General features: G+C 36.8%; 1 protein-coding gene across 6 annotated transcripts in view; it reads left to right on the plus strand.

Annotated features, from left to right (window-relative positions):
* Positions 1-23,493, plus strand: part of LOC131064206 (helicase and polymerase-containing protein TEBICHI) — a 156,577-nt gene that overhangs the window by 129,246 nt on the left and 3,838 nt on the right. For 3 of the 6 annotated variants that reach the window (XR_009358148.1, XM_057998265.2, XM_059207155.1), the window contains exons 18-23: positions 10,117-11,333; positions 11,826-12,023; positions 12,166-12,425; positions 13,734-13,923; positions 14,048-14,158; positions 14,270-14,622. Coding sequence is in view for 3 of the 6 variants with exons in the window: in XM_057998265.2 (XP_057854248.2) it covers positions 10,117-11,333; positions 11,826-12,023; positions 12,166-12,425; positions 13,734-13,923; positions 14,048-14,158; positions 14,270-14,622 (2,329 nt within the window). In the remaining 3 variants the exon portion in view is untranslated. Of the gene's footprint in view, positions 1-10,116; positions 11,334-11,825; positions 12,024-12,165; positions 12,426-13,733; positions 13,935-14,032; positions 14,163-14,269; positions 14,623-23,493 lie in introns of those variants that run through there. The other 3 variants (XR_009358149.1, XR_009358150.1, XM_059207156.1) reach the window with 3 other exon arrangements.

Consider the following 23,493-nt stretch of genomic DNA (forward strand, 5'->3'; position numbering starts at 1 on the left):
TTGAGGATTACTGCAGATTCCTTTGGTTACGAAGTTCCTTGGTGGCAACTCTTTGACGTTTTTCAGCTTTGTCTGCTTCTTGTTTCAAGATAATTTTAACTCTAGTATACTCAGCTTCACTTCTCCTTAGGTTCCACGCCAAGTCATTTAATCCTGAAATGATGTCTTCTTGAATGTTGCCTATCTCCAGATTGGGTTGTACTACCTCGTTCGATCCTCTATGTGGCAACACCATAGTGATACATGTTCATCTCAAATTTTGCTGAATTTCTTTTGAGGTAGGATTTTCTAAATAGTACTGTTCCTCTTGATGATCAAACTTTTATATAGAAAAGTAGGCTGGCCCTCCTTCTAGTGCCAATTCTGTTGATGTGTTTTTTATGCACATGCGAACACAGAATAAAATACCAAGGTATCTTATCCTCTCTTGAACAAAGTTTCCTCGAATGCTGAAGATTTTGCCTAAGGATCATTCGAGAAGACTCCAAGGTTCTTATATGTAGGGTCTCTATGTGTGGATAAGCTTTTGTGGTATGATGTGATTATGTTGGAATCACAAGGGGACTTACATTCGATTGCTTGAGCATTTAATCTGCTGGAACTTGAATCCTATCTTTCTCATCCAATCCATCTTCAAAAATTGATCAAATTTGCTCTCCTCTCGCCACATCCAAGTCTATTTGTCATCCACTTGGCTCCAAAATCTTCATTTTCAATGCCTTAGGCCAAAATTGAGGGCCAAATGAGGATTTTGCTCTGGACCCTTCAGAAGGGTCAGGAGCGAAATTCACCCTTAGGCCATGATTCTGACTCCATTTTCACGTTTCCTCATTCAAACAAGTGCTTTTTCTTTCCTCCAAGCCTAGGTATGGGCCAGCTCAAAATTTGGGTCAGGATGGAGTGAATTGTGGAGGAATTCGCTTTGGACCCTTTGGAAGGGTCAGGAGCGAAATCCTAGTCTTGGCATGATTTCCTCTAAGACTCATCCCTTGATGCATAGCTTATCCATTTCCTTGCCAATTCACTCAACAATTCTTAAAATCGCCTCCTGAATCCTCACTTTGCCACTGACTCTGCTTAATCAACTCCGATTCGACAAAAGACAAGACTTGACTCGAAAATCAACAACCTTGACCTATCTTGACTTACAAATTTTATCCCTTTTGCACAATTTATCCATTTTTCATCTCTTGAAAGGCAAGACCCTTCTAAGATAACACTAGGGTTCAAGGCAGACAACATATGATTTGCTCGAGCCCAAGTTAAATTTAGCTCTGAAAGACACCCTGGATGAGCTTTTCGAAGGAAACCCTAATCTACCCAGCCCAGGCGACCACTAACTCACTCAAAACACCTAGCAAGTAGAGAAAAAACCTAGCTAAGGGAAAGCAAAACCCAAGAAAAAAGAGGGGGTCCCCAACCTGATGGGGCGATGTGTGAAATGGTCACAACAGGTTGCTAAAATGAAATAGAGGAATATGTCTTTACAGCTACACATGCAATGCGAATGACGTTGCTAATAAGAGTTTTTATCAAGTATAGTGATGTAGGGGCATCTATGCTTAAAGGCAATTTGGCATCAACAAAAAGACATTTCAGGATTCATTTTCAGTTTGGTTTCTCTTTTTTGGTGTTTTTGACACTTTGAGATTTTGTTTATCTTGCTTCTTCAGAAGTGTTAGAGGAAAGTTTCAATGTCTCAAATGGGAATTGGACTTGTATCTGTGTTGCAAATTATGTATTGAGTTGTTTCATATCATTTTCATGATGCTATAGGATGGTTTCCTATGAGTTTATAAGCTCGTTTAGAATGGTTTTATTTTAATTACTTTAGAAATTCCTCTGGGAGTGCTCTGGGTGGATTTTAAGTTATTTTGCTCCAGGATTGTGAATTAGTTTGTTTTGGAATAATGTATTATTCAGGTACAGGAGGTCTCTGTGATTTTAGCTTCAAGAGGTCAGCATTTAAGTATTTATCCTTTAATATTGACACAATAAAAAAAGGTTATGTTTTCTATTTAAGTCATGTCACATATGGTGCTTATTGATTAGTGATTATTGTGGCCTTTGGCAATATAATTGAGCGAGGGTGATGTTTTAAACTCCTAATTGTGGTGGAGAGCATAGTAGCATCCACAAAGTATTCCATGTTACGTGCCTCAAAAGGGCACTTAGACAACATCTTACATCCTCCATGGAGGCGCCTCCTTTGGATCACAAAGGAAGTTGATATTGGTTCCAAAGCAATCATTAGTCATACAGAGAAAATTGAGGAACATGAACATAAGAGAATATCTGGTGTGGTGTAATATGCTGGACCAAATTTATGAATGAAATTTTTGCAATTTTTACATAGTTTAGTACTTGGACATTTCATAAAACAGTTTGTATGCTGCTGGTATTTGTGTTTTTGCAATTTATTTGATAGAATGTGACACATATTCATCATAACAGTGCTCCACAATGTTTAAATTTGTTAATGACTTCATTCACATACAATTTATTGCATTATATAAACAACAGAAATTTTTTTCGTGATACTTTGTATTGCTGATATACAATATTCAACTCAGAAATGGCATGAAGGGGTCACAGAATTTTCTAAAACACTTTGTTTTGCTTGTTATCAAAATTGAAATACAGATAGAGAAATGTACAAGAGTCAACCTTTAAATATTATAATCAAATGGCTGACCTGGAGGACTACAATTCTTCCTTTATTTCCAAACTATATGGCAACTTCTAAATGATATGCTAGCCTCAAAAATAGTGGTACAGTTGTCTAGAGGGCTGCGACCTCTCCCTACGGGACAATGATAGTTTGACCATTTAAATCTCCCTCCAAACATCTTCGCTAGCTTGAATCTCCACCAGAAGCAGCTACTCAAGGAAAGCTACACCTAGCTTGGTGGAGCCTTGCTTCATCTCATTCGATCCTTTCCTAGCTATTTCTTGCAATGTACGACTCCTTGTGGGTTTCTTGGAATAGTATGGCTGGGTTTAATGCTCAACAATAAATAAATGAATTTCATTCTGTTCTTCACAACCCCACAGAACACAAGATTGCTGTCCAGTAGTCCTTGCACAAAGAGCACTATTTTTTTTTTGGCTATTTCACCATTGGCACACACCACCACACATTTATTATTTGCTTGCAAATTTAAATAAATTTGTACCTGAGTATTCTGGAGCTAGCAACTGTAAATAAATCCCTATTTCTTCAAATTAAGCACAATTATGAATCTTGAGTGAAGCCACCATGATTCTGACTAGGGAGAAATCTTTCATCCCTGAATCCAAACACCTCTAGGGCTTGAAGTTTAACTTGCAGTCTAAACTTTGCAATAAGAGAAATAAGATTCTGACTAGTGAGCTTCTTATTCCTCTTTAATAACTTCCTCGGGAACTTTTGAGAAGTTGTAATTTAAAATTCAGCTTTATAAAATAATCACATTTTGGCCCCATGAAGTGACTTTATTTTATTTCGGCCTTTTAACTTGGTCAGTTTATAAAAAAATTAATTAAAAAAAGTTGCTTGCAACAACTTAAGGCAACTTAATTTTATTTTAATTTAATTAATTAATAGTATTTCCTTAATAAATCTCCCAAATTAGCCTACGGCAACAAAATAGGCTAATGAGATGCTCCCGAATGCCCAAGTTGAAGAAGGGGACATTACAAGCATTGGAAAAATGCCCCCAACTAAGATGCTACATGGGAAGGTGCGGAGAAATTGGAGCATCCAAATCTGCAAGTGCTTGAAGGCATGCAATTCTAGGAAGGCTAGACTATAATGTCCCATTTTTAGAATTAAAATATTTGGAAAGACTCATAGCTTATTTCTTACCTCCTATAGGCTAAATGATATAGTTAGGGAAATAATTTCATAATAAATTTGAAAAGAATTTGGAAAGACTCATCGCTTATTTCTTACTTCCCATAGGCTAAGGGATATAGTTAGGGAAATAATTTAATAATAATATTTTAAGTTTTCAAGTAATTGTGATTTATGACACTGAAAAATGGAGAATTTATGTATTATTATCATTTTATTAATGCAGGCCTAATGAATGTTGTATTAAAAGTATTTTTAAACACTTCCGGAGGAAACATTAGGTGGGAAAAGAAAATTCAAATTAAAAAGATGAATATTAAAGGAAGAGTTTTACAAAACTTGAGAATTTTCATTCATCTCCAAGTGAAGGACGAAAACCCTTTTGTGTAGAAATTTGAAGGACAAAAATGTTGGAAAATTTATTATTAGTGTTCACATAAGTTAATAATGTGAGTTGTTAACACAACTCATGTAGATGTTATAGATGTGAAAATAATTATTTGTTGAGGTCTGTTTGTTTGTTTTATTTGTTGTTTTAACGAATCATAAATTTAGGAGAGTGGTTATAGCAGTTAGAAATATCTTACTATAACATAGGACATAAAAAGTCCTATAAATATGTAATTTGCATTAAACGAAGGAAGAAGAATTGAAGCAGGTAATATCTTGTATAATATAATTCCAGCTTCTATTTGAGAGTCTAAAGTTCCTATTATGATATTAGAGTGGGTTTAATCAATGGGTTGGTGAGATTATTCTTCAACCTGGTCATGTGAAAATCCCTCTAAGCTTGCATTGCTATAGGCTATAAGATCGTTTGTGTGTCTTTGATTTTGGAATATTTGGTTCACTGTAGGGTTCTAAATTTCATTTTTTAATATTGATTGCTGTAAGAACCTGTAAGATACTGGCTTGAATTTCTGATTTTAGTGTATTGACATTTTGTCAAACACTTTGTATGCAAGTTACCTTGTTCGTTTTCTGATTTTGTTTGCTTCCACAACAGCAATTTAATAGTTCCAATTCATAATACCCATGTTACCCCAAGTTTTTGGAATGCGGGGATGGGTTTCCAGGACGGATTTTTTGGGGCCATTTTTGGGGATGGCAGAGGACAACTATATAAAAAGTAGGGAAAATATAAAATATATAGGGAAATTTAAAATATTCATATGATAACATTGATAAATCATACATCATATACATTATACATAGCAATTGAGTTGAACCGAGAGTTCAAATGAGAGTCGAAATTTATAAATTCATATACATGATGTAACTTAATAGTTAACACATTAGGGGATGTCCCTTACCCTCCTCTCGTCCTGTTGGTGTACGTTTTATCATACACCGAACATTAGAATAAAGTACCCAAAGATAATTTATCCTCTCTTGAAAAGTCACCGCTTATGTGAAGATTGCGAGAAGATTATATGGCGATTTTGAGGTTTTAGGTCTTGACATGTGGATAATTTCAATGGGCGTTGTGATATGTTGGCAATACACAAAGGGACTTATGCTTGGTGTGTTCAATTCAGAATGGAGGTTTAGACAATGAAGCTCTATCATTTGGGACTTGGATCATGAAAAAAAATTGAAACAGAGACAAGGGTTTAGAAGTTCTAATCTATTCCTGGGAATTCAAGAGATGGTATTGACTAGGTGAACTCAATAACCACACTTTGCTTCGCCTCACTTAGAACAACTATACAAAGTGGATGCAATCTTCAAGGGATGTGCTTATGATCGAAAATTAAGCATACACAAAGGAAAGCTTAGACTAACTTTACACAATGAACAAAAATCATTTGTCCATTAAAAGTATGAGCGGAGATACACCATAAATCAGTACCTATCAAATCTTGCATTCAATCTAACATACATGAAATAAATTCTAATCTATTGTATTGAAGAAATTGAAAACCTTGCTAATCATTCAGATAAAAGAGAGTACAAGGCCTTAAGAGAAAGCACACAAGCAATGTATTATCTAAAAATGACCTTGCAACAATATTTCAAAAACCTTACACTGTCCAAATGAGACGAGGAAACCTTATATAGGAGTCCAAAATTTTGAATGGCCGAGATCGAACATCGATCAAGGGTCCAGATTGAAAGACCAAACCCCTAATTAGGGTTTGTTACAACTAATTACCCCTCAACCAATGAGAAAATTACATTTGGGGAGACTTGTCCTTCTTGCTAACTATGAACCAATAATTAAAAATAGAAGGTTGTTGCATTGTGAAGTGTGCCCTCTAGAAACTTCTGTGGATAAGTTAGGTTCATTGAACTTGGACATGTTGACTTGGAACAATCTGATTGGTTGGAAGATGATGAGGTGCCACCTCAGTGTGTTGGATGTCTTCCCTGAATTCTCCAATTTGTGTGAAGAAATTGTCTAAGTATGGAAATTTGATTCTTCTTGTCACCATCTGATTCTGATTGGGAGCTTGTCTTTAATTCTTCAGGAGATGAAATCCTTCAAGAAGTTGTCCTGATTGCTTCCATAGGTCTAGGATTGTAGATGAAATTCCTCAAGAAGTCTGAAATTCTTTTCTATATTTTCACCAAGTCTGAGAACTTTTCTTTCTTGATGCTTTGAGATTCTTTCAAGTGCCTTGAGTTTGGAGAAGAATTCCTTTGTGAAATATTTCTCATACTGAGCCAAATTTTATGCTTGGACGAACATTGCTTGTGGATTTGTCTTCAATTCTGAATTTGACTTGAAACTCCATTCGTGTTTTCTGTGATGATCCCGCCTCCAGTTGCCATTTAGGATCCGCAAAACCAAAAAGAAAATTAAGTTAAGGTTTGAGTGCAAATTTTGAAGGTTTGATAGCATAATAAGTTCTGATTTTGGTCCTTCAATTCCTATTTCCCAACACTTTTAGCTTTTGGACAGATTTCCCACACTTAGGTTTTCTTGAAAATCTCAGAAAAAAACCCTTGAATATTGGTCAAACTCAAGTACCTACATGTCTGATTTAAATCCAAAATCAAAACTGAGAATAAACTAAGTCCAAAAATTGGTTAAGTCCCTGCTAATACTGTCTTATGGAGCAGAAAATAAGAAAGAAGAGAAAGAAAATTCATTGTATTTGTTCTTTCTTTGAAAACTTTCGAAAAATCAGGTTAGGAAACCTGATATCCTGCCCATAAAACCAAATTCACCTTCAAAAGAACAAGAAAGGAGAGAAGAAATGCTATTTAAGATAGAGAATCAGAGGTTGATCTCCAAAAATTTGTGAATTGGGTCTTCAAAACAGTCAAAAACTGTATGAACCTCTGAAATATTGTTGAAAATCCTCAAACCTGCACAAAATCTCCTTCAAAATCCCTTCAACCTGCAGAAAACCTCTCTCAAAGCTCTCTTTACTTTCTCTCCAAACTTTGAACTTCATATGAGAAAATGAAAGAATGAATTGTACTTTGTATAACGTTCGAACTTCTTAATTAGAAACACAGAAGATCTCTTGAAATTTGTTTCTATTCACTCTTTGGTCTTTCAAGTTGTGAAAGAAAGTTTCTAAATTGAATTCCAGTTGACTTGTCATCTTCTTTAGCAAGTTTGAGTTGCGAATCTCAGTCTAAATGAAAGTTTCTAATTTGATTTTCTGTCTGCAAATTGAACTTAATCTTCAAATCTCCATGTTGAAAAAAAACTTTCCAATTTTGCGCTTAGTTTGATCTTGGATAAGATATCTTGCTACATCGTGTGGGAATATTCTTTCATTGAAAATTAGCAAGTTTCATGTGAAGGCGGATTTGGAGAGACTTATTCCTTGAAGTCTAGGCAGACTTTGTTGAAGTGTTTCTTCTTACACTTAAGGTAGGGCGGACTTGTCTTAAGTTAGGTACCATTCCTCATGCTTTAGGCGGACTTCTCTTGAGTTGGGCACCAACTTCATCTTTGGGGCAGACTTCAATGGCTTTATTGCTTCCTTTCATGCTTCAAGGCAGACTTGAGGGAATATGAGCACTTCATACCCTCTTCATAGGGCAGACTTGCTTGAAGTCATGTACCTTGCATACTTTCCTTAACACTCCCATGGCAGACTTGACTTGATTCATGACCCATCACCTTAGGCAGACTTCACTTATCTTATACACCATGAAGGCAAACTTCATCACGTTTATGACTCTAAGGAGGGTGGACTTCATCAACTTCATGCCACATTGCTTGTTTGCTAGGCAGACTTCATCCATTTCATGCACCAATGTGAGGGCAGAGTTCATTAACTTCATGCATCTTACACTCAACCAAGGGCGATTTCATTCATTTTAGGCACCAAGGAGGGCGGACTTGGTAAAATTCATGCACCATGAGATCAAAACTTCAAATCTTCATAACTTGTGCAATTCTTCTCAGATTTGTTTGAAATTTGAAAACCACTCATCATTCATCCATTGAATTCTTCTTGATCCCTAAAATTTAGGAAATTGACTTTTTTGAACAAAACTTAAATTTCGGAGGAATTTGTCGATCATTTTCAGTGTAACATGGAGCCTACAATACAAACCCTAGATCCCCTTTCCAAAAATAGAAAAAGCAAGCATCCCTAAAAAAATAGGAAAAACTTTCTAAAAAAGCCATTTCAGGGATTGTGCTTAAAGTGCCAAAAACAAAATTTACTAAAAAATAGGAATAAGCGACACTTTCCAAAAATAGAAAGCTGTCTAAATCCATTCAAATCAATTGCAGTCTTCGTCCTTCAGACTTTCTAGACACATTGAAGATGCCTAGACTCTGTTCTAACCATGGCTTGCACAAACTGACTCATGACTTCCAAAATTCAGACCTTTTAAAATTGACAAAATTGGTGCCGGGAAGGGTTGCGAGACTCTAACAAAAACCCTAAAAAGCAAAAACAGGGGGTCCCCATTTGCAATGGGGCAATGTGTGAAAAAGGTCACAACACGTCCCCAGGACGTTTCCGTTTCCGGGATCCCTGTTTTTCTACCCATGTAACGCATCCCCTGGTAACACCTTTGAAATGCTTGATATGCTCAGATAGAAGAATGCTTCCCTTGATCAATCCAATTCTCATTAGTAGTCACCAAGAAGGTCTCAAATTGGAAACCAGAAAACAAATGAACCGGTAGGACATGCCCAGCCATGTGGAGATTTGGAACATCAGAAGGGAAGCTTCTTCTGAAAGGCGGCCTGGGCCAAATTTGGTTTCTTTATAGATGTTCTCCTCCTCAACAGGGTCTTAGAAAATTCTAGTACGTAATGAATCCTTCTCTTCAATAAGCTGTGCTTAAAAATTTTAAGCTATACTTTCGTCTTTTTGTTTCTATAGGAAGTCATGAAAAATCTGATGTTCAACCATTCTCACTTTTAGTCATGCTTTGTGACAGCTACGCTTAATCACCTGTGTTTCTAATTTCTTAGCTCTATCTTGAAGTATTATCATCCGAAGTCTGAAGTATGTTAGACTGGATTTTGTAACGTTTTTTTATTACATATGCATGAACATATTCTCATACATACTTGCATGCACATATATACTCACATATTTTCTTAATCCTTAAGAAATGATTTACTTACTCAAGGTTCCTTTGTCTAAGTCAAATCCAGTTTACACTCCATTTTCGAACAAAAAATGTATAAGCCAGATACAAATGTATCAATTTGGTGAAATAAGTGGTTACTGAAAAATTAGGAACTATTTACGTGGCATTAACAATACTACTTTCAGAGATAGTTTGAATGGTTAACAATGCAACAGTATATATTTCTAATATTAAATCATTCTAATGTATAATTTTAATCATTTCTACTAAATGTGTCTAGTTCACTGTTTCAGGTTTTTAAGAAGATCTATGTTAAAAAGTGTTTCACAATTGTAGTGTATCTATATATTGCTTAAAGTTCTTCAAGAGTTTATTTGTCTGTCAAGTCAAAATTCTCATGTTTGAGATCACATAGGACACATTTTTTTATCATAATGTACCTACCAAAAAAATTATTGAAAAAAACCTTTTAGAAGTACAAGTCATAAGGCTGAATTATGTTGCAGACAAGATACTTCATAAAATTTCAATAGATTGCAACTATTTTAAAAGCAAATTATAGGCATTTCACTTGAACGTATTAAACATAAATATGCTTTAACAGTTTTGCTTGTAAGACCTTGACAGGATCACGACATTTTAGGTTGTCATTGCATATAAGCTTTTTATCATCTTGTTTAGATCAGCTATTATTCTGAATGGTGGCATTATATGTAGCTTTATTAAGTATTTTCTGATTTCTGACTATAATATTCTTACAGATGGTTCAAGAAATGACATGCAACGTAGAATTCAAATTGGAGTTGCAAAGAAAATAAAGAATGGTGCAAGGCAGATTGTCCTGGATCAAGCAGAAGAAGCTAGAGTGGCTGCTTTTACTGCATTTAAAGCTCTTGGATTGAATGTTCCTCTCTCTCTTTCTCAACCTATTCCTGCCAGTTCTTCTGGAGTTTCCTTGAATCAGGATAATAGTGAGACCCTGCCTGAAAAATTGTATGATGAGAATAATCAATTGTTTAGAGATCCTATATCGGAGCTATGGACTACAGACAATCAAATTGCTGCCAAATATGCTGATAAAGATGGAATGACTCTGCCTATTGAAGAGAGGACAAAAGATAGGGACACTACATCTTTAATTAGAGGTGATTTATCTCTTCAAAATACTGTAGACAAAAAAAATATGTATCCAAACAACGTCAATGATGGAAAATATGGCCAGCCATTTGTAGGTGAAGGTGTTTCTGACACTGAAATTTTGCAGAAAAGGAGTGAAGATAACATGGCCTTAGGTAACGAAATTAATATAGTTTCAAGAAATAATGACAAAAATGAAGTAAATGTTGTCAGTGAAGGTGCTTTGATGTTTTCTGGCTTTAGTTTTGAGCATGAAACTAATCAGGACAGGCATAAGTTAAATGAAACTGTGAATCCTACTCTATATAATGGACCGATAGATGTAAATAATATCAGTGGTGGGTTTGAGGCTTTTTTGAACAAGTGGGAACTTGTTAATGAATTTTGTTTTGATCTGCATTTTAGTAATGGCAGTGTGAAAGATTCATCGCTAATGTTTGAAATACATGGCTTGGCTATTTGTTGGGATGGTTCTCCTGTGTACTATGTAAGTTTTTCTAAGCGTTCGATGGACACAGAAAGAAATGATGCTCATGCAAAAGGAAAATATGACATAGCTAAAGAAAGATGGGAGAAGGTAGCAAAAGTCATGTGTAAGAAGGGTGTAAAGAAAATTACATGGAGCTTAAAGAATCAATTTCAGGCCTTTACCAGGCCTGGAATCTCCATGCCTAATATAAATCAGAGTAAAGATGAATCATGCAAGAAGAATGAACTATTGACAGCAATGCACTTGGTGGCACTGCCTTCAGTTGATGTGGAAGATGCTATTGATCTTTGTCTTGTGGCATGGCTCCTTTGGCCAGATGAGGAGAGTACAGACTACCCAACACTGGAACAGGTGAATTTTGATGTGTTTGTTCCACTAAGTAATCGTTATGATGTATTTGTTTCTTATTTAGAGTCAAAGATAGGTATTTTCTTTATCTCCTCGAATTAAAATAGAAATTTGTTCCTTAAATGTAAAGTGCAAGGTGTAAACTGAAAATTTATAGTTTTCACCAGTTTGCCAAGTGTCTACAAGAAGGTATTTATGCACTTGCATCAGGGGAATGGACTACCACTAGAAGCACAGAATCCTAGGTCTAAGACATAATTTTGTTATTCCTCTTGGTTCAGCAAGATTCTTCGCTCATCATTACTAGTGTACAAAATGTAGTTCATTCTCTTTTTGTTATTCCTCTTGGTTGAGCAAGATTCTTTGCTTATCATTACTAGCGTACAGGATGTAGTTCATTCTCTTTGGCATGTGTAAGGCTTGCTGCAAGAAGAGAATTTTCATTACGGATATGTTGGTATATTTTTATATAAAATATTTCTGTACTTGTCCCAGGAAGTGAAGAAACGGTTGTCAGGAGAGGTGGCTGCTTCAGCGAATAGGGCTGGTAGGTGGATAAATCAGATGGGAAGAGTGGCTCATAATGGCTGCTGCAGACATGTTGCTCAGGTTCGAGCATTATATTCTAACCTCTGGAAGTTGATTCTATCAGAGGGCCTTGATCAAGTACTTAGAACCCTTGAAATGCCTCTGGTAAGGGTGAAAGCAATATTTAAGTAGATTTTTAATTTTAATTTTGTAAATAAGTAATGTGGATTTACATGTACGCTGGTCTATAAGATCACAGCATCACAGAGGTCATAGTTCGATCACAGTTATTTAAGATGAATTGCAGGTTAAAGTTCTTGCAGATATGGAAAATTGGGGCATAGGCATAGACATGGAAGTGTGCTGGAAAGCAAAACGTGTTCTGGAGCTTAAACTAAGGGAACTTGAAGACAAAGCTCAGATGCTTGCTGGTGTAACCTTTTCTCTCTCAACGCCTGCAGATGTTGCAAATGTACTATATAGTCATTTAAAGTTGTCCATTCCAGGAGGGTGCAACAAAGGAAAACAGCATCCTAGTACAGATAAACACGTGCTGGAACTCCTTCGGTATGAGTTTTTTATATATTGTGATGAAGTAAATGAAATTATTAATAGACAGCATTGTTTCCTAAGTTCATTGTTATAAGTGTACCTCTGAACCAAATTTTATGTTGGTTGCATGTTAAGAGAATGTTCTAAGTTCTAAAGCTTGTTTGTGCTTATTTGTGTCTGTGCTTAGGGTTTTCTAAATGACTATGTGTTGGGTCACGCAGTTTTAACTGATATAAATGCTTAAATAGCATGCATTCATGTTTGGAGTTTTTTGGTTCATCAGACATCAGCCTTCCTTGCAAAATTGTTTCTATTCTACGTTTTTTGTCCATGCAGCTTATATTGTTGTCTGTAATTTATGTGTTCATCCTCCTTTTCTAAAATCTTTTAGTACTGTTTTCAGAATTTTTTGTAGACAAAGAGTGCTTATGGTTCTTTTCACTTGTGCTTTCCCATTGTCAGTAAATGTACTTTTGAGCTAAGTCACCAGGTTCGCATACGAACTCGAAGTTTGACAACTTTGAAATTCGAATGAAGTTCGATGAGGAAAAAATTCGAAATGTATAAAATTCGAATTAAATTCGCCATATATAATTTTTTAATTTTTTTAATAAATATATGTGATATATCTATAAAATTGCCTAAATAGTAATTGCGAAAACGACAGGCAAAAATTGCAGACGAACTTCTCCTGCAGGCTGTGACTACCGCGGGTCCACGACTACTTCTCCAGCGACTTCTCCTGCAGGCTGCGACTACCGCAGGTCCACGACTACTTCTCCAGCAACTTCTCCTGCAGGCTGCGACTACTGCGGGTCCGCGACTACTTCTCCTGCGGCTTCTCCTGCAGGCTGCGACTACCGCGACTCACGGCAGTGGGCAGACTGAAGATCTATGCGGCCTAAAGACTCACGGCAGTGGGCAGACTGAAGATCTATGCGGCCTAAAGACTCACGGCTGTGGGCAGACTGAAGATGTGTTTCAACAAACGTTGGCCTCTCATTTATAAAAAAAAAACCGAAAGAAACCCTAAATCGCGATTTAAAAAATATTAACAGAAAAAAAAAATCACTTTTTTTACCAATCGAACTTCAACGAATTTCAACGATTTTTATTGCATGTTTTAAAGTTGGGGAATTTCGAACTTCAAGGATGAAATTCGGCTGAACCTAAATTTGTTATTAGTAGACATTGGTATAATTTATCTCCTTTATTAAGGAAACTAAAATTGAGAGGTCAGTATAAATGAGATATTTCTTGTTTGTTTATGCCTGATACAATTATGCATGTGCATCTGATGAGTTTCTTTTTTTTCTTCGACAGAAACCATCACCCTGTTGTTGGGGTCATAAAGGAACACAGAACACTTGCAAAACTTCTATCTTGTACAGTCAACACAGTATTGTCTCGTGCAAGAATTTATGAAGGCTCTAAATGGTACTCTGTTCGTGGACATTGGCTTCAGACATCTACTGCCACTGGCAGACTTTCCATGGAAGAGCCCAATCTCCAGGTCTACATACAGTATGATAATGATTTCATCTCCTTATTGCAAATTTGCAATGTTGTCTGTACTATTATTTATATGCAAGTCATCATTTGATCAAATTATTACTTGATAGATTTGTGTGTGACAGCGTGTGGAGCATGAAATTGATTTCAGAATTGAGTCTAATGAGATTGGCGTAGCTGCCAGTAAAATTGATCAGCACCAAATTAATGCACGTGACTTTTTTGTACCTACCCAAGTAAGTAACAATGTCTGCTCTTTCATGTAGACTTATAATTGTATTTTTGATTTCATTTCCTCGATATTGTCCTTTTTACTAATTTCATTACTTTACAAATTCTGGTTGCAGGAAAATTGGTTATTAATCTCAGCAGACTATTCTCAGATTGAACTGCGCCTTATGGCACATTTTTCTGGGGATTCTTCATTAATTAATCTTCTGAAGAAGCCAGATGGTGATGTCTTCATTATGATGGCGGCAAGATGGACTGGAAAAGATGAATGTGCAATAACTGAGAAGCAGAGAGATCAAACCAAAAAGTTAATTTATGGAATTCTGTATGGAATGGGTGTTAATACATTAGCTGAACAGTTGGAATGCAGTGTAGCAGAAGCTAGTGAAAGATATGAACGGTTCAGGACAGTGTTTCCTGGGGTCTCTTCCTGGCTTCAGCATGCTGTTGATGACTGCCGCCATAAAGGGTATTGGTTCACACTTCTATGTCAGCTAGATTATGCTTTCTAGCATGCTAAGGATGTTCTATAGATCAATGTTGTCTGTTTGGGTTTGGGGTTGAGTACAAAAAATTCAAAATTGAGGGCACAACTGACAACGATACTTTTTAGAGATTGTTAGGTTTTTAATGCATTTTTTAATCCCTTTTTAAAATCAATATTGCATGGAATTTCAGAATGGAGGATGTGGGGATGCAGATGGCAAATAATTCCCCAAAATTTGGGGATGGTGGGTTTTGATGGCACAAATTAAACAGAATATTTGAAAAATTTATTATAAAAGTAGTAAAAGAAATTGTAATTTATCATTTACACTAATGAACAGTTTATAAATAATGCGTATAATTAATTAATACATAAATTTATTGAATATTTTTTTGATTGACTTGTTAATTGAGGGAAGTGGGCACATCAACTTTTTTATTAACTATTATTAGAAAACACAAGTATTGTTCTAGAATCTTACCTAAGTGAAAGCTAAGCCGACACCACTACAGCCTAAGAAACCTTGCTTGAGAGATTCAAGGGACAACATACAAATTATGACCCAACTGTCGCACCAAGTGGATGCTAAAGAGAAAGACACATACATGTTTGACAAAGGGTAAAGAACTAACCTACCAGAGAGACAATTATCAACCCATATACAACTCTACTAACCCTTAGAGATGAGGAAAAACATAATTAGACATGCACATGCATCAACAATAGTTGTTTCCTTTCATATGAAGCCTCTTCCAATTTCTTTCTCCTGTGCTTCTTTATTGCAGTAGTGGAAATAGAGGTCCCTTGGGAACCCGAACACGAACCCACAGGGAACTCAGAGTCCCTGGGGTGAACCCTGTCCGACCCAATCATGAACCTGTTGATGTGTGTTTTATGTACATAACATTTCAAAAGAAAATACCAAAGTAATTTACCCTCTCTTGAACAAAAGCACCTCAGATGCTAAGGGTAAGATCAACTAAAATAATTCCAAGGTTTGTACATGTCAGGTCTTGATGAGTGGGTAACTCAATGGTCGATGTGAATTGATGTGTTCACTTGGGGACTTACACAAATGTTGGGATTATCTTCTTTGACCATGAAATATGCGGAATAGGTATGCTGACAACTTAAGATTTAGCAATGTAGTTCTGGACTTGGTTCTTATTAAAAAAATGGGCAAAAGGAATAGGGTTTGGGAAATCTATTCTAAGCCTAAGAATGTAGGAAATGATGAACAAGTTTAGTGAAATCAAACTAGGCAAGGTCTTACAAACAGGTATTGACACAAGCTTAGTGCAATCGTCTAAGGTATACTCAAGGATTTACAGACTATCACCATCAAACGTTGACACCATCCAAGTTGATGCTTGTCAAGGGATGCATAATAGTTGAAGTTAAGCTTACTCAAATTTCCAGTAGACTACACAAGGCGCACTTACCAACGACAAGAGGCTAGTGGTACAGATTAAGGATTCCAGACAAATATATTCAACAAATCTTTCACTCAATCTAATAAACATGAAAATAAATTCTAATCTAAAATTCTAATCTATCTTGGAGGAATTGACAACCATGAATGCAAAGACAACATTTGAAGAGCAAAATCACCAACAATTGAACAATGATTTAGATTCAAATAGCTGCAACATATACCAACAATTCTACAAAAACTCTCGCTTACAAATGAGAGACAAGGATGTATATATAGTCTCTTACAAAATGGATGGCCAAGATTAAAACTAAATCAATGGCCAAGATCATGCCAACAAAACCCTAGAATTGCCCTAATTAGGGTTTACATCAATTATGATGTCACCAACATATTGCCAAATAAAAAGATACCTAGTCATGAAATAGAGAATCTTCTAGAAGATTCCTCCCTGCATCTCTCTCTCTCCTAGCATACTCCAAGAATCTAGCCAATACAAAATCTAACTCCTTTGTGGAAATACTAGGTAAGGTATCCGGTTGCAAATCATTCACGTCCAATGAATCCGAGCAAGCATCCAAAGTGTTCTCCCAATTTGGCATGAGCTTCTACGAACTATGAACATGAATCAACAAAGAGACCAAATCATCTGACTCTTCTTCAAAGAGTCCAACTGACAAAAATACATAAGTTTCATCTTGTCTCTTAATTCGGTTAAGTGTAAACCACTAGCATCGCTAACATCAACACCCAATAAATCCTCAAATGAGGCAAGGATCTTCAATTGAATGTCCTGAATCAATCCTTCCATCTTTGTACAACTCAACTGGGTGTTCTCATAAGTTAATTTCTTCACGGCCAATGTACAATACCAGCCATGGAAATCGTACCTGTCTCCACTGTGTACAATGCTCTCGCTGATCAATGTGGACTTGGGAATCTTCTTCAAAGCTCTGAGGCGTGGAATAGTCTTTTCCTGAATATGCCAGAATTCTTCCTAAACTCCCTCCAAATACTGGATTCTAAACATGAGCCCCGTTGTCTTATCATATGCCTAATTGAGTAAGGAAATCATCTGCCTGTTTTCTTGCACTCTCAATCCACTTCTCCACCTTTGAGAGCGTATCTCTCGCTGCCTCATAGTGTGAATTTATCCCACGATCAACCGCAATAGGGGAAATAAGGGTGGGATTCTCACGCCTTATCCATGCAATATACTCTCTGAGTTTGATATTCTCTTCTCTGTACTTCTCCTTATCTTCAATTTCTCTATCTAACCTTGTGCTGATCGCCTTAAGGTTATCACCAACCTCTTGAAACTCTTGCTCTCTTGTAGTACGACCAAGGGCAACTGAAGTAATCTGGAAATCCATAGGAGTAGCAATGTGCGCCGTCACTCCTCCAATAGGAACAACCACCTGCGCAATCCGCTTTCCTGTCTCATCTCTAGCTATGTGCGACAAAATCTCAACTCTCTTGGGTTCTTTCTCCTTGTTGCTCCTAGCTAGGTACTCATTAATGTTATCAATAGGCTGTACCTCTATCATTTTCTTACTTTTTTCCATACTTTTCATCAACCAATCAGGAATAGCGGCCATCTCCATACCATCATCGAGACACATATCTCGATCAAGTGCTTTGAATGCCAAGATAACATCATCATCATCATTGGGATTACTCTTGGTCAAATCATATATTTCATTTCTAAAACTAACCTCCAAAAGGACAATAGTGGATCTTGGCTGATCATCATTCTCATTTGGTTGAGCAGATTTCGCTGTGGCATGTAATTCCTGAATACTCTTTGGTAGTATTACTGTGTTGGAACATTGTTGGGTCTCCTTATTTTGTTCTGTTATTTCAATTTCCTTAATTGATGAGACATTGAGAGGTGGTGAAGGAATGATAGTGTTTTGTTTCTTCTTCTTGACTTCTTCAATCTTCTTCCCTTTGGCCTTGACTCCTCGTGGCATGTTTTTCCTTCTCTTGGGATCTTGACTCTCTTCATCTGCATGAATCTTGATATCACTGATAGTCCTATGATCATCTTCGGAAGTAGATTCTTCTGGCTTCATCTTTTCATAAGTGAAGGAAACACCCATATCAACTAACTTATTCATTTGAATATCTACCCATGTATGGGAGAAACTCAAGACCTCTCTCATCAATACATTCAAATTAATCTCTTCTAATTCTGACCAATTAGGCAATAAGATTGCCTTCTTCATTTCATTTTCATATTGTGGATGCGTATGATCCCTGTCATCTAACACCTGATCAGGAATGAGGAAAAGTCCACACTTCTTCATGAAATCCACTGACATTCTGGACCACATTGGTCTCTTCATTGCCTGCTTGTCCATCAGGTTAGCCGAATAATCTTCTATATCTACCTTGTGGATGAACTTCTCTCCCCTGATCTTTCCAACTTTCTTATTTGGATCAATTCTTTCTCTTTTCTTGAAGGTTGCAAATCGATAGAATGCAAGCTCCTCACTCGCAATGCTGGCGGCTAAGGCAGATTGGCAAACCTCCAATGTCTTTCCAATTGAAATAGGGAATGTCATGCCTGTCCTATGCTTCTCTCTCTGAATGGATTCAAACTCTAGAAGTTGTCTCACCACTTCCAACAAGATCATTCTGTTTGTAGGATACCTAAGAAGCTTGTAGGGTTCGGATTAAAACCCATGAATCCTAAGGTACGTGAAAGTGGGAAATTAAATATACCACGATCCATATTTCTCTATTAGCTCTGTTGCCTCCTTGGACAACCTCTTGTGGATTCCGCCTTGCAACATCCGCGTGATGTACATTGTGAATACGTCATTCACTCTCTTATAGTCTTCAATTCTATACATGTTTAGCTGGGGATAACACTCATGACTCTTGAATTGTCCTTGCCCCTCCTCGACTTCACCTCTGCATATCAATCCTTTGTATGAAACAAATCGTGCAAGCAGGTATACCAAGTAGGAAGTCATGGCGAATGACTTGAACCTCTCTACATTCCTTAGCTGAAAGTCTAGATTGTCACTTATGATTCTAGACCAATTTATCAATGTCCCTCTAAGACAATCCTGGATGAAGTAGAACATCCATCCATCATATATTGCACCCTGCGGCCTTCCCATCACTCTGTTAAGTAGGAATACTAAGTCACTATATTCCTCTTTGAAGTCTGTGCACATGAGTGTCTTGGGAGCCTTGGAATGATGAAGCCTAGGCTCGATCATCCACTCTTTGTTTATTATATTCTTACTCGCATCCATCTTCTTCGTTTATCGCTCTTCATATTCATCCTTAGTTGCATTCTTCATATTTGCTCCACGTGGGATTCCAAACACTTTAGCAATCACATCCTTAGCAAGGAAGGCAATGACAACGCCCTTAGGAGTCTTGATCATTCGCGAGCGAGGATCATAACATCGTGCACACTCCAAGATAAGCTCACTGCATTGTATGGACTGTGGAAATCCAACGACTTGAAAAATACCGCTTTTCATAATGTTTGGAAAATACGGCTTGAAATCCATCATATATTGCACCCTGCAGCCTCCCCATCACTCTGTTAAGTAGGAATACTAAGTCACTATATTCCTCTTTGAAGTCTGTGCACATGAGTGTCTTGGGAGCCTTGGAATGATGAAGCCTAGGCTCGATCATCCACTCTTTGTTTATTATATTCTTACTCGCATCCATCTTCTTTGTGTATCGCTCTTCATATTCATCCTTAGTTGCATTCTTCATATTTTCTCCACGTGGGATTCCAAACACTTTAGCAATCACATCCTCAGCAAGGAAGGCAATGACAACGCCCTTAGGAGTCTTGATCATTCGCGAGCGAGGATCATAATATCGTGCACACTCCAGGATAAGCTCACTGCATTGTATGGACTGTGGAAATCCAATGGCTTGAAAAATACCGCTCTTCATAATGTTTACATACGTTGGGGAAGGAATCTGATTTTTGACTCTGAATATCCGTTGTCCCATCAGGTTCAGGCTCAAGAAATGCATGTTTGTATCCGTAATTTCCTTCCATTTGGATGACATCTTGGATTCTCGATAGAAACCAATCTCCAGTATCTTCTGTTGTTCTCTTCTTTCCTTAAACCCGGACTTCGACATCGCACCTGTACGAAGCTTGAAGTTAGAACTTAGAAAAAATATAATATTCTTAATAGAATTCTTGACTTTTTAATGATTTAGGCTAATTAGGGTATGAAGTCAGGAAAATAGTCCACACTCTAGGTAGATATTAACAATTTAAATACAAAATGCGACAAGATTAGGGTATGAAATCAACACCTCCTTATACTTAGAAATTTCGTGCAAATCATAGTGCAAAGGAGTATACCGGATCAAGAGTGACTAGGGAAAGGTGTGTCAGGTTGTGTTTTCACAAAAAATATGTCTGAAGACACCTTCCGCAGTCAACAATGGAGGTCACAAATTTGAAAACAACCTGCAACTATATGAATAAATCTTTCAAAACATGTTGCAATCATTAAAAAATATGCACAAACTTGATGAATATCAATTTAGACAATGAAAGCAAGTCAAATCCGGGAATAATGGTATGGCTGGTATGAGTCTGGATGAAAATCCGGACTCAAAATCATAAAAAATGCTTTCAGTGGAAAATCATCTTGAGTATGGATGAAAATCCAGACAAAAATCCTCAAAAACTTGTCACAAAAGACCTGGTGGAAAATCAACCTAGGTGTGGAATCAATGCAAACGTCATCCGCAACCTATTCATACCTCCTTGGTGGAAAAACGTGGGTAGTCAGGATAAATCCTAACACTTAGTCAAATTTTATTGCTTCCAGGGGAAAAACGACCCCAGTATGGATTCACAGTGGTGGAAAAATGGAGCAAATACGGATTTTAGGGGAAATCCATGTCCAGTCTAGATTTTGAGAGGGGAAAACCATGGGTAGTTAGGAATATGAGGGGAAAAGCACCTCTAGTATGAAATTTTGACCTTTTAACCCTTAGAATATGGATTTTCATCCGTAAAATGATAATTTTTCCACTCAGAATCACTAGGAAACTTCAAATTTCATTAAAACCCATATGGACTTAGGCAAATTCATCAAAATTGGAGCATAACACAAGGAAATCTATTAGGAGAAAGTGCGAAATCAACTTGAATAATTCTCTAGGAGCGAGAAAACAACTCCAAAAGGTCTAAAAACACCTTAGCACTTAAAATCACCGATGGGGACATTTAAAAAAACACGTTAACGCTCCAAAAGGGTCAACACTTAGACAAAATTAGGATCATTAAAAATCTCAATTTTATGCGCTTGATCCTATAACTTCAAAACCCTAAACGGCACTAGGCATGATCAAAACTCCGAGACTCGGGCACGAGAAACACAAAATTGCCCACTAAGCAGCTAAAACCCTAACCTAACAACACATAAAGCAGGAAAAGAGGGGATCCCTGTTAGCAATGGGGCGATGTGTGAAAAGGTCACAATAGAACCCAACGAGAACCAGGACCCACGCGGATCCGGTCCATGTTAGGGGCTCTAGACAGGCGAACCTGATAACTTAGATAAAAAATAATAGCTAAACTAATCTAACCTTCTAACAATTATGGTTTAATCTTTTTACCTTTTTATATTGGAGAATGAAATTGAATAAAACAATAAAATATGAACGTACCCTAAGGTTCAAAACTATACTATTAAATTAATGAATCCTCATCCAGAAATGTCAAAAAAATGTTATCCAGTATACAGACTGCTTGTCGACGAATGGAAAGAAGAGAGGTGAGTGATAATACACTGTTGTATATGTCTGATGTTAGGAGGATGAAGGACCTCAACTGATGTAGGAGGTTAAGGGGCTTGACTAACAGAGAGAGGTGAGTGATAGGGCTTTTTGTTGCAACTACTGAAATTCTGGTCTTCAGAAAAATTGAAATAATTATTTATTTTTATTTTTCATTTTTTATATTAAAGATAGTTAATAAACATTAGAACTGTCAAAATATCAAGGTTCAGGACAGTATAAGACTCTCCAGCCCCTGGCATTGCTTTTCCTGTTCTCATTTTCTGCCCCTTTGTTCTTCTTCCAAGCATCCTTCTCCTCCTCCACTTTACTCTCATTGTATTGTTTCACAAATTCCCTCACTCCCCGTACAAAGGGTAGGTTCTCCTCCTTTGTATATGCCCATGTACGCCCATACATGACTTTAGATACACTAACCTTGACTGTGCCATCTTCCAACAACTTCATAAACTTGAACCTCTAGATATCCAACGTCATAGTGACCTGCATAGCAACATTAGGAAAAATGAGTCTCTTGTAAGACTCAATAAGCACCCTCTTAATTCCTGGAAATCTTTCCTCATTCCTCAATTTCTAAATATGCCACAAAACTTTAGTAGAGAATATTAGCCAAAAGAGATTACATTCTTTGTTTAACCCAGCTATAAGTCCACATAATATTTCAGAGAAGTTAATTCTGGTATTCCAACCATACATATTAGAACAAAAGTGCTGCCAGATCTCTTTAGCATAGGAATACTCAAAAAAAGAAGTTTTTAATGGAATACTTCGAATGTGTCCCTCCTTATGACATAGATAACACACATTCAAACCCTCCAACACTTCGATATTGTAGGAGAAACAATCATTCTCAATATTGAGGTCAATAGAGCTGGGCAATTCAAATCCAGGGTTCAGGGAATCTAAAATCCTCACGTCAAGATGAGGTAGGGTTGCCTTAGCCTCATCTTGCTTGAGGATTTTGCCCATGAGAGCGAGCATTTGCGGTAGAAAGGACCATAGGAATGTCAGAACATTTTTAATAGTTAACCCTCTACGGCATGATAAAGCCAAATTTTCATCATTATGAAAGTTACCCACCACTGAATGGATTGCTGATTTGTTTGTTTAATTCAGTTCTTTGGCCAGCGTATGCATTTTTTTGGATTTTTGAGGTGAATTCTTGAAACTTGACAATGTAGAATGAATACAAATGCAATACATAAAGAAATACTAGAGCTTCCACAATGAGACAACAACTCCAAATTTTTTTATTGACCCTAACATGAATTATCAAAAACAATTGACGAAGAAATATGCAGACCCAGATGGAATTCCAACTTCTTGCCAGGAGAAGCTCCAATTTGGTGTGCTCTTTACCCACTGATTTGCTCCTATAGCTCCAATATGAATCAATTCTCCCAAACAAACACTGAAATTCTTCTTATTAGCCCCTAACAATGATTTTTGTAACAAAAATTCTAGTTAAAACCCTCCAATTTATTTCTTTGGTGTCCCAAGCTGTCTCCAAATGGTACGATTCAGCTGGAGGATGAATAGCTGAACCAAATTAATAAAATAGAGTCTGAAATGACTTCTAAACCTGCTGTGATCTGAAAATCAGATTGTCTCCTTGC

Source organism: Cryptomeria japonica, chromosome 6, assembly GCF_030272615.1.
Source record: "Cryptomeria japonica chromosome 6, Sugi_1.0, whole genome shotgun sequence".
NCBI lineage: Eukaryota > Viridiplantae > Streptophyta > Pinopsida > Cupressales > Cupressaceae > Cryptomeria > Cryptomeria japonica.